Raw genomic sequence first — 12621 nt, forward strand, 5'->3', positions numbered from 1 at the left:
ATCATCTCTGAACCAAGGCCTAAACACCACGAGGGAATATTTCTGGAAATTGAGGCTCAAGCCAAATCCTCACAAAACAACAGTCACTGCATTTCATCTTCATAACAGGAGTACCAGGCACACTCTGAAAGTGATCTTCTGCGGCAACTCTGTGCGACACGACCCCACTCCAAGCTGCCGCATATCGGAGTGAAGCTGGACCCTACGCCAACCTTCTACGACCACCTGAGAAAGGTAGCGGCCAAGACCAAAAGGAAGGATCACGCTACATCATGGGACCTCCTTTGCCAGTACCAAAATATACTAAAGGTGTCAGTTTTGTTGCCAGAAAAAAAGGGGAAAAACCCTATTAGTATATTTTGGTACTGGCATAGGAGCTCCCATGATGTAGCTGCTCACCCCGAGCTCTCATTACTCTGGTAGTGCGTTGTCTTTGAACTGTGCGCCTTTTGGCGTCATCTGGTCGAACACCATATGAGACTAGGCTCTAAAGAAAGCTGTCTCTGGTGTGGACCAATCAGTTTCAAAGACAATGCATAAATTATCAGAGTATTGTTTTTTGTTTGCATTTGACTGCAAGTATTGTGGTTAGTGTAAGCATGATTCCTTGCAAAAGGTGTCAGTTTTGTTGCCAGAAAAAAGGGGAAAACCCCTATTAGTAAGGGTCAAGCCGGTCCAGAAACTGTCAAGCGCAAGCTGCAGAGCATCGGCACCAGTGCCGCGGACGTCAACGATGGCCCTTGTGTGCGCTGTAGCCCAGTGCTGTGGCACCAGTATGGACCAGAAGTGGTCACCACTCCACCTGTTGAACACTGCACCGGGGTGTATCGCTGGAACCATGAAGTCGACCCAACACGCTGGCTGCACTTGCCGTTACAAATCTCTCGCCCACCTATCCGCCGCAACGCTGAAACCTTCCGGGAAATTCCTGCGAATCGAGGAAAACAGTCGGCTTCCCATTCATCAGGGCCTCAATAGTGTCCCTCGTCATTGCTTGAAGTCACGCAAGCCCTTGTGTGGACCCATGCGGTGAACCTTCAACTATGCGAGCTCAACCCCGATGAGAGCTGAATGGAGTTAAAAAAAACTCAGAAACTTCGTGAAAAACCCAAAGCAGAGGTTCCCTGGGTTTGTATCTTCCACGAAGCTCATGGTCACCCGAAACCGCATCCGCTGCACAAACCGTGGCAGATGAGGATACGTGATGCACAAATGGAACTCTCCAGTGTGAGCCTGTGGCCATCCAGAACAGACCATGCAGCGTATAACAACGCAATTCCCGATTGAAAAATATGAAGGAGACGTGACAGCAATGACACTCCGCTGCTGCTGACGCGGTTGTCTGGTTTAACCACCTGAATGTTAAATTGTTGTTGTTGCTCTGCATCTACATCAGCCACACAAATACCTACTACAATCACCCAGTGTCCTTAACGCTCGTGACGTCACTTCACAGCGACCAGCCCCCCTCATTAATAATCATGAACAGGTGACGTCACTCCATATCGAACAGCCCCCGTCATTAATAATCATTAACAGGTGACGTCTTCCAAATGGACACCCCCCCCCCCCCCCATTCATAATAATTAGCGGCTGGCGTCACTCCACATGGGGGGGGCGAGGCGCCTCCTCCCCCCTCCTCGGCGTCAACTTACAACCCTCACTACAAAGGCAGAACCCTCACGTCACGCGGTCTCCGTCACGCTGTTGAGACATCAAAGTAAAAAGGACGTCATCATGAACAAGGGATTATAACCTGTAAATGAAATAGGTCTGTGTCACCGCGCCCTTACGAATTGCACACGCGTTAATGAAATGAATATATGCCTCCTAAACGTCGTGATCTTTATTTAATTTTATTTTTATTAATTTTTTATGTTTTACTTACGTGACTTTACCGAAAAAAACCTAAGAATATGAAATGAATATATCACGTAGCGGTCTGCTTTTCACTTGCAAGTTTCAGATTGACTGCAATACACCTGGTCCTTGGACGGGCAAAAGGCTAGTGAAGAAGATTGTATCAACTCCACGTGTACAGCTGTCAATGTGTCCGTCAATGATGGATGGGTTGTGTAAATCCTAAATCCGATAAAATCACACATCCATCGGCGAACAGCTCGCAGGTTAAAAGTGGTCACTTTTTTTCTGAGAGCTCGACCGTGGAAGGATCACGAGTCGTGCGGGGGTTTATGTTGCACAACCCTCCGGCAAATCAGAGATATGGGGCCAGAAGGAACAGATACCCCTCGAATCGGTAGACGCACGCACCGTGGCCTCTGCGTGCTCACCCAAAACAATCTCAGACCTCAGGTGGACTTCTGACCAATAGGACTGGCACCATAGCGCGATCACTGTCACGCCAGCTCACCCCGATGTAAACGTTTGCTCGTCGAGGTCAGAGTTTATCAAACGAACCCTATCCAGGAACGATATGAGCTGCTGCACAATCACAGTCTTGCCGAGGACGGTGTGTGCCCTGTTTGCTCTCGGTCTCTACACTGATATGCAAGGATGTGTTTGTGTTAGCAGGTGAGGAGAACGACGACACATCAAAACTTCTGGACAGTCCATCGTGTATTTAATAAAGCACTCCCAACACGAAGTGTTGCCATTCCCATCCTGTTCGTGGTTACTTTTGTAATGGGTTCCAGAGACACTTGTAGAGGTAACTTCTTTATTACAATCCAACAGCACTCCAACAGTCCTGATACTCTGTTACAGCCCAGGTACACAGCCTAGGTACACAGCCTCGATACACTACTCTGGCTACGCTCTGGAACTCGCCCTCACAAGGACGTAGAGCCGGGAGTTCCAGAGTCCCACCACTGGCCCTCACAGCGTCCCAGGGTCCTCAGATGGCTGGTCTTGGGTCTTGGGTCTTGAGCTACAACTGGCCCTGATCGTCCAGGGAGCTCTCCTTTTATGCCTAGTCCCCAACGAGGGGTGGGACCGTGTGCGCCCCCAGATATCCCACAGAGCACACACAGCCCCCCCCCCCCCCGTTGGTGGCGCCAAGGGGCTTAAGCGCCTGGGCCGCCCAGGGTCCCGGAGCCCCCCAGCAGCCCCTCCCCTCCCATGGCACTACACTTTGATGCAAAGGCGCGTTGGCTATGGGGAGGCCACAACAATGAACTTTGTTCACCTAGGAAAGCCTTGCTGAGTATCAATACTTTTTGTTGTTGTTGTTGTTCAGGAAGGTTCTGAATTGTGTCATTGGGCGAATTTTATGAATGAGTGTTTGGCATGTGCGAAGAAAGCCGGAGCATCCTGAGAAAGCCCACTCATTGGAGAGGGTAAGATTCTGAATCGTCATCTGTATGTATACTGGAGGAATCCGACGAGCTATAAAGCAATTTTTTTCACAGATGTCACTCAAGGCTCCAAACAGACGGAACTCAAGTATCCAGATTGATTAACGTATCCATCCCTGTACCTCATCTCCTAGCTACTTAACAATAGCAGCCTACAACACATGCCATTCTCAACCAGACTCCCGTCCAGAAAACTAACATGGCTTAATCCAGCTTAGCTTCGGAGGTGCGATGAGATTTCACATTCAGGGGTGATTTAGATGTGCGCACCTCACGCTGTGCGAAACGAAACGACTGATGGATCACGGCAGGAGGCAAGTGCCCTTGCAGCCAATCTGTTTACCCCAATAATGGGCCATGCGCCTTGGCTTAATGAGCACAATCACGGCTGTTGTTTGGGAAACGGCCAGTGTGAGTCTGGAGAAGTCGAAGTAGCCGGTAGCTTTAGAAATCAAGCCACCTTCTTGGTGCCACATCTCAATGCTGTGGGCTCTTACCACCACAACCGCCGCCACCACTGCCACCACCGCCACCACCACCACTGCCACCACCACCAACTCCACTGTTACCACTGCCACCACCACTGCTACCGCCGCTACCACTGCCGCCACCATCACCGCTGCCACTACCACCACCGTTACCGCCACCGTTACCACCGCCACCACCGCCACCACCACCACCACCGCAACCACCACCGTTACCGCCACCACCGCTACCACCACCACCACTACCGCCACCATTACCACGGCCGCCACCACCACTACCGCCGCCACCACCGCCACCACCATCACCGCCACCACTACCACCACTACCGCCACCACCACTATCACTGCCGCCACCACCACCACTGCCACCACCGCCACCACCGCCACCACCACCCCCACCGCCGCCACACCACCGCCACCACACCACTATCACTGCCGCCACCACCACCACCACAACCACCACCACCGCCACTACCGCCACCACCACCACCGCCGCCACACCACCGCCACCACCACTATCACTGCCGCCACCACACCACCGTCACCGCCACCACACCACCACCACTATCACTGGGGCCACCACCACCGCCACCACCACCGCCACCACCACTATCACTGCCGCCACCACCGTGGCAGCGATGTAGAGACACGCGCTCGCACAGCCTCAGCAGCAGAGAGACCCAAGGCAGGGCCGTGAGAATGACGGCGATGCTGACTCGTCGTGCAACGTTATTATTGTGGATTGCGCGACTGCGTAAAAAGACAGACAACATCATGTTACAGGACGGTTAAATTTTAACCAAATGTTATAATATACGGTGGTCTTTTAAGAAAATATAACCCCAATGGTAATTCGGGTTTACAGCCTCTTCTATACACAGTGGGGGGTGTGCTGGGTGCTTTCCAGATGATTTACGGCTTGTGTTGGGGAGGAGGTGGGTCAGAGGGCCTCGTCAACCCCTTTACAGCCGCAACCCACCCCAGACCTCCCTCGCCCCGCGATTATAAAACCAGGAGCCCAGCGTCCGTGTCACTCACTCTTGCGCTGCGTTCATAAAGTCCGCAAGACACCTCGCACACCCCGGCCCTCTCCTCGGTGAGTTACAGCGCGAAGTTCTTCCCGATGGCCTCTGCTCATCATCGTCATCATCAGCCATGGTCAATCCACTGCTGGATGACGACCTCACCCATAAGCCGGCGCCACCTCTCATCGATGCTGATAACCCGCGCAGAAGGGCTCTACTGAAACTCAACGGAACATTTTGTTAGATTGTGTTGCGAGCCATGTATTGATGATTTTTTTTGTTACTTTTGCAATCAATGTGATTGCCCTTACTGTTCGCGAATCGCTTTTGTTTGCACCGAAAATTCCATTCCACACATGTGGCACTGGTGGGGGCAGACGCGGGTGGTGCATCTGTCTGATCATTTCAGGCGGTCAACCCATAAAGCGCCTGGCTCTGCCCCGTGACCTCTTGTCAGCAGCATCGATCCGGCGACGCTTCACGCGACAGCCTAAAGATGCACCTAGCCTGGCACAAGCGTTGCGGCGACGTCGACGCCACGTGGTGGCGAACGATGGCGGCTGCTGCTGCTGTTGCTGTTGTCGTGTGAGTGTTCACTAAGTGGCGTTCGCTGTGTTTTTGTTGTTGTTGCAGATCAGATCAAGATGCAGATGAAGGTGGTCGCCGTGGCCGTGGTCCTCGTGTCCATGTTCGTCTGGGGTGAGTCCTCCAAACGAGGCGCACGCCAATTCTTGACGAGCAGATCCACCAAAGCCATCGCTCGCAATTGCATTTCGTTACCACACTGCTCGACACTCTGCACCCCCACCACCACCCCCACCGCCCCCACTCCCTCCCACGATCGGCTGCTGGTATAGAACTCTACTCTCCATTCACGTTGCAACCTCGATTACAAAGGCAGCGCAATAACCAACGACCGGGGGATTAATGGATGTTGTTTGTGGTTGAGTGTTTCGACGCGGTTGGGTGAAACCACTGCGCCGTGAACCGACCGATCCGAGTTTGATTCCTGGACTACGGCGAACGTTTAGCGAAACCGAGTGATATCTAAACTGGTCCCGGGATGACCCCCCCCCCGCTCCTCCCCCATCCGCGACTCTCACTTCACCAACCCGCACTGACCGACGTGGTGAAGTATGGTCCAACAACCGGCACGGTCAGGAGGAGGAGGAGGGCCTTAGCCCAGCAGTGGACTGACAAGAGGGACAGTAAATGATTCTTGTGTATTTGAAACGAGCGTGATAATTGTCCGCATGTGCACGAGGCGAGGGCCAGACATCGCGTGAGTGAGTGCGGTTGCGAAACAATCTTCATCTATTACGGATGCATTACGCGTACGCACACTGCTCCGAGTTCACGGACGATACGATGGGCAGACCAGTTGGACCAATTGCCCCCGACCGTGGCTGCCAATCGGGTGCTGTTGAACAGGGCCCCGTGTGATTTTTTGGCTTTTCGGTCCCAGCCTCGGGGCGGGAGATGACTGCCGTTGTGGCCACACCGCACCGCGGATTTGGCCCAATATTGAGCCCATCGGTGGCCACGTCTGGTCAGCTCTGTGGTGGCCACGCGTGCGTTGCGTTGCGTGCGCTCGTGACCGGCACATGACGCTCGTGCTCCGCTTGTGCGCGTGTGCGTGCGTATGTACGTTGAACTTCTTTTGCGCCGTACGTAGCCAACCGTGCGAAACGGAGGTGCGGGGAAGGGCAACAACACTAAACACAAAAAAGCAGTTCCTAAAAGCAATTCTGCGCGCTCCGAAACCCGGCGGACCCGAGTTCGACTCCCGCTCACGGCCAACATCGGTGACAAATATCTGGACCGGTCCCGGTGGGCCTTCCCTAGGTCGACTCGGCCTCAAATGAGTACCTGGTGCGGTGTGTAAACATCACCACTGGGGAGACAAAGGCGGCCGGGCGTGGTGCTGGCCACCCACTCCCTTCGCGTGCCGTGCCGACACCTTCTTCGTAGGTGCTACTCGCCAACAGCACTTGCCCCAACAGTCTGTTAAGGCGATGCGGGGGGGGTGTCTTTGTCTGCCTGTGCATCTGCAGCCGAGGCACGCTACGCCTGGGATGAGAACGTGCAGGCAGAAGAACCTGACCAGGTGGGCCAGGTGCGCGACTTACTGATCTCATTAATGCGCTCGCTGACCGACAAGGCACAGGAGGGCATCACCCAAGTGCAGAACAACGAGCTCGCCCAGCAGGCCGGGTAAGTCGATTCAATCACTGGGCAACAACAACAACAACCGTCATTCGCCACTAAGTGCGGCGGTGACATCACCGCGATGCTTGTGCCAGGCTAGGTGCACTTAAGAGGCCACGTGAAGTGTCATAACGCCCGCTAGCAGGAGGTCACGGGGACAGACTCAGGTGCCATGGGTTGACGGACTGAGACGGCAGTGACTGAGCACACGCCCTGTCACACACACACACCTCCCTAATTCGCCTTCAAGCCTACAGGCCAAGTGCTATTTATTAGTAAGCATTACGGGTAACATGGTACACAAGAGGGCAATATTGCCAGCAGCGTCCCTGGTCACTTGTGTGTCCTCCACTGCTGGTGAGGTGTTCACACCCATCCACCCACTGCAGCAGGTAACTCATTCGTGATGGAGTTTGTTAAAGGGAAGGCGGCTAGTGTTAACTACTTCGCATGCTATACAGGTCGAGTGTTAACTACTTCGCATGGTATACAGGAGGTCGTGGGTTCCATCCCGACAGTGACGCCTGTATATTTGGAGTTTGCGTGTTTTCCCCGTGGTCATGTAGGATTTTTCCTCGGGTCCCCCCTGATTTTCCCTCCTCACTTAGAAACGTGCGTTTCGAGTATTTGGCTGCTACAAATTTCCGCAAAAACAACTTCGTTGAGCTATCATTTGTGGCCAGGTCACTTCTGAAAAAAAGCTGTACAGCTCAGCGGGCCTGACCTGATAAAATAAAAATACTACGGGTTCGGATACGACTCGTCACTGATTTTATTAATAGTCGAGAATTAACAGAGGTTGCTGGATCTGGGGAAAAAGTGTTTTTGGATCATAGTGTAGGGGTGTCAGGGGAAGGATTCCCACCAATAGATGGGTTAGTGGGAGGGGTGATCGAGGAGATATAAGGAGAGAACGGGCGGGAAGAAGGGGCCTTGGGCGGGAACGAGATTGGGACGGCTGGGGGACAGGTGTGGATGGAAGGAAAGGAATAAAGGACGAGACCCCTGCAATCTGGTGTCGGCTCCCACTTTACAATAGTATGAAAGAAAAAAATACACAAAGATTGGTTAAAATTGCAGTGTTCTGCCTTCCCTGCCGCTGACCATGATTCTCTTAATTTTCCAGACAACAACTGAAGGATGGTGCTGATGCTGTGACCCAGTACAGCCGTGATTTCCTCTCCAAGCTCTCAGAGTTCTGGTCAACACTGGGCAAGCAGTAGAGATGATACCGCATTGAAACTACACAATGCCCACACACAAATGCAGCACGCATCTCAACCACGGCTTTCATGTACGCACGCACGCACCCACGTAACAGCGACACGGTGAAAACACGAACGCAGGCAAGTCTTTTGACACCTGACTCTTCCCCAGTGGAAAGCCTTGATCCCAGTCGACACGTGTTTCGCAAGCATGCGAGCATCTGCACGGATATGGTTCGGACCCAACATACAAACAGTCCAGAAGAAGAAATACAATGTTGTTGTTGTTGTTGCGAAAGTGTACGGTTATCCGTTATAACAAACATTGAGCTTTCACGCTAATGAGCGAATGTTTTAATTAAACACATTTCTAAAACGTCTCTACAATTTGTACTCATTTAGGTCACGGACACATGGACGTAATCGTTTATTAATAAAGTTTGAAATGTTTGCGCCTGTTTGTGTTCAATGCCAATGCGGCTCGAGGTTGGGTTTTTGTTGTTGCATAAGCTTACAGATTGATCAGCTTTCGCAGCACAAGCAGTGCTCGAGAACAAAATCCACTCTTAAGTGCTTCAGTGGAATCTGCTACAAAACATGCAACGCCCCTCAATGCTGCAGTTACTTGCTCTGTTGACCAAACTTAATGCAAAAGGGTTCAAACAAAAGGGTCAAATGGTAAAGTCCTTGGGACATTCATAAATGACACGTTGAAAAGATAATTCGAATGATTTCATGCAAATTGTGTGCAAATCCGTTTGCAGTACGCGGTGGAGCAAGGAAAACACATTTTCACTCCAGAATCAGCTCTTATTTTCCGTATGCAATTACTGTACCAAGAAATGCATTGGAACGTTACAATCTATCCCAACGGTTACACTGCAATATTGATAAGAAATATTTAACAAAAACGTTTTTAAAAACACATTTATGTATACTCTTTGGTTCTTTCGGTAAAGTCACGTAGGTATAAAATAAAATAAATGTATTTTATTTTTCATTTCATTTTAAAATAAATTTATTTTATTTTATACCCACGTGACTTTACCGAAAGAACCAAAGAGTATGGATCCCTGCAGTCACGAAAACTTCAAATCTACGCTTTTATATAATGTACTAGTAATGGCAGAACTCCACGACTCCAGGAAGTGGCCTTGAAACTTGCCATAACGTAAGGGACCGTGGCCAATTACAGCCAACGTCAGTTGACCGTGGACAATTAGACCCAAGCCGAAACATAACTTATAAAAAATAATGTTTCAATTTTGTTTTTATATGATAGAATATAGTATTGTCATCAGTATGACATAAGTATACCGAGTTTGCAGTTGATAGCATATTGGGAAGTGGGTTAAAATTGAGTTACAAGATTTCAGGATACGACAACAACAGCAGACAAAGTGAGTTAATAGAAAGCGTGTAATAAAAATATCTCAAAAAAGTATTTTCATGATAGAATATAGTATTGTCATCAGTATGACATAAGTATACCAAGTTTGCAGTCGATACCACATTGGGAAGTGGGTTAAAATTGAGTTACAAGATTTGAGTATACAACGACAACATCAACAACAGACAGAGTGAGTTAATAGAAAGCGTGTAAAAATAAAGAGGACCGATTCACATAACCGTAAAGGTTTTTTTGCGTGTAATTTACAGCAATTTTCCAATCCAATGCTGGATGAAAGCCTCCTCATGCCGTGCCGGTCATAGGGGTTAACCATACTTCAACACTTTAATGAGTGCTGGTTGAAGAGGCAGGCCGAAGGAGCAAGTTTATTTTGCTGCTATAAATTGCTACATGAGCCACTTCGTTGAGCTATCATTCATGGCCAGGTCGCTTCTGAAATATAAGCTAATAGGACAGTGGTCTTTACCAGGTCAGATAAAAAATAGAGTACTTTTGTTCGTATATATTTTTATATTACTTGCTTATCTTTCCACTCTTGTCGTGTTTTTCTATTGTTTGTTGTAACGTTCTGACCTACTTCTACTGGGCAGCTGTGAAAAAGAGATTTGAAGTTTTCGTGACTGCAGGCATCCATACTCTTTGGTTTCTTTGGATAAAGTCACGTGGGTAGAAAATATAAAATAAATTAAATCACGACGTTTCGATTGCAACACAAGCAATCATCATCAGTGGGGGAGAGAGTTGCCGTGGTAACAGGATATATCGGTCAGAAAGGGGGAGGAGCAAGGTGGGAGAGGGAGGGGTGTGGGTGTGTGGTAGGGGGAGGGCAAGTACTGCATGGTGTTACGGTGTAGTAGTACTGGTAGGAACGAAGTGAACCAGCCTACAATAGATTATATCGTCCGTCCGTCCGTCCATCCGTCTGTCCGATGTCCGATTAGGTTTAGCAACATCTCCCCCTACTGCAAACACTTGGCAGGACCCTACAAAAACCTTTAGACTCAGTGAGGCTTTCCTGGCTAAACAAGTGTAACATTCCCTTATAATTCCCTGAGATAGTTTTTTTTAATTCCCTGAGATAGTTTTTAATTAAAACATTTAAATAAAAAATTAACTCATTCCCTGAGATAGTTTTTAATTAAAACATTTAAATTAAAAATTAACTCACAGCAGCCTAAAGCCTACAGCTAGACCTAAAGCCTAGAACTAGGCCTCAAACTCTCCCTTCGTATCGTACCCCCGCGTGTGTGAAAGGGAGTTAATGTTTAACAATGTTACATTCCCTGATGTTTTTAAATAGAAACATTTACATTTAAAGCTTTTACATTAATAATTAAAACATTTAAATTAAAAATTAACTCACAGCGGCCTAAAGCCTACAGCTAGGCCTAAAGCCTAGAACTAGGCCTCAAACTCTCCCTTCGTATCGTCCGATTAGGTGTAGCAACATCGCCCCCTACTGCAAACACTTGGCAGGACCCTACAAAAACCTTTACACTCAGTGAGGCTTTCCTGGCTAAACAAGTGTAATAATACATTATGTTTATATTCTTTGGTTATTCGTTCCTACCAGCCCACCCCGCAGGGACCTGTTACACAGCAGATATGATAGACGACAACCAATACAAAGCAGTTAGGGTGTTACCTGGTTAATAACATCCTTCCAATGATTGCTCAATTTGTATCCATCTGTGGGCTCGCATGATATTGTTTTTTTTCCCGAGACCAACGTACTCTGCAAACCTTCGGGCTACTTTCAAAGGTTTCTTTCTAGATGTGAAGTTTTCGTGACTGCAGGGATCCATACTCTTCAGTTCTTTCGGTAAAGTCACGTGGGTAGAAAATATAAAATAAATTAAATCACGACGTTTCGGGCGCAACACAAGTGCCCCTCATCAGGTGGAACCACAGCAATAAACAATTCCTGAAGCGGGCAAGAGGAGGCTGCTGGTAACAAGAGGCTATATATAAGAGAGGGGGGAGCCAGGGAGGAGAGAAAGAGAGGATGGGGGTGTGGGTTAGGGGGAATGGGGGAGGAGTGCCGACTCAACACCGAGTAAGCACAATGCCGAGGATTTTATATCAAAGGTTTGTTCATGAAGCCATCCAGATATATAAACATAGACATAACTTCAACCGATATGGATACAAATTGAGCAATCATTGGAAGGATGTTATTAACCAGAGCCTCACCATTCTGGCGAATTGCCCGATGATGCTGGATGCAATTACCAGCGAAACATCGTACTCAAATTGTAAATGTTGTGGTTTCATGCTTCAACACACCGGTGGGCTCAAGCAGTGAACTATTTGTCTTTTGTCAACGTGACTTTTTTACTGATTGGCCGTGTCGGGTGGTGGAGGGTTACGACACATTTATAAATAACGCGATCTAAACCCAAAAACGTTGATTATGAAGGTAAAACCCTAGCTGCTTTGTATTGGTTGTCGTCTATCATATCTGCCGGGTACTACTACACCACGCAGCGCTCGCCCTCCCCCTACCCCACGCCCCCACCCCCACCTCTCCCCCCTTGCTCCTCCCCCTTTCTTACCTATATAACCTCTTACCACGGCAACTCTCTCTCCCACTTCAGCAAAAAAATGTCTTGCTGTGGTTTTCCCACCTGATGATTGCTTGTGTTGCAATCGAAACTTGGTGATTTTATTTATTTTATACCAACGTGACTTTACCGAAAGAACGAAAGAGTATGCGAAAAGGAGCTTCATAGCTCATAAGCTTCCTCCAGTATACATATTCTAATATCACTCACCACTTATATAGTTAGCTGTGGCCCGGAATCAAAACAAAGTTGTCTATTACCATTGCCAGAACGATTGGCTATGTATGGTGCGAAAGAAGTTCAACATACGTACGAGAGCAAATTACCGAGGCCAGTGGTTCTCAACGGTTTTGGATCCACTGGCCACTCCCTGGCAACCCTCAGGTTTTGTACGGACCACCGTGCAATA

The 12621-nt window shown here is 49.0% G+C and overlaps 1 protein-coding gene across 1 annotated transcript; it reads left to right on the top strand.

Annotated features, from left to right (window-relative positions):
* Positions 1-4802: 4802 nt before the first annotated feature.
* LOC133342040 (apolipoprotein C-III-like) lies at positions 4803-8687 on the top strand. Its single transcript, XM_061550930.1, has 4 exons — positions 4803-4895; positions 5458-5523; positions 6879-7038; positions 8159-8687. Exons 2-4 carry the CDS (start codon positions 5469-5471, stop codon positions 8253-8255), a joined length of 312 nt encoding a protein of 103 aa, XP_061406914.1. The 5' UTR covers positions 4803-4895; positions 5458-5468; the 3' UTR covers positions 8256-8687.
* Positions 8688-12621: the final 3934 nt, after the last annotated feature.

The sequence above is a fragment of the Lethenteron reissneri genome, chromosome 13, assembly GCF_015708825.2.
Source record: "Lethenteron reissneri isolate LAM-NWPU_2019-01 chromosome 13, ASM1570882v1, whole genome shotgun sequence".
In the NCBI taxonomy this organism is placed as follows: domain Eukaryota; kingdom Metazoa; phylum Chordata; class Hyperoartia; order Petromyzontiformes; family Petromyzontidae; genus Lethenteron; species Lethenteron reissneri.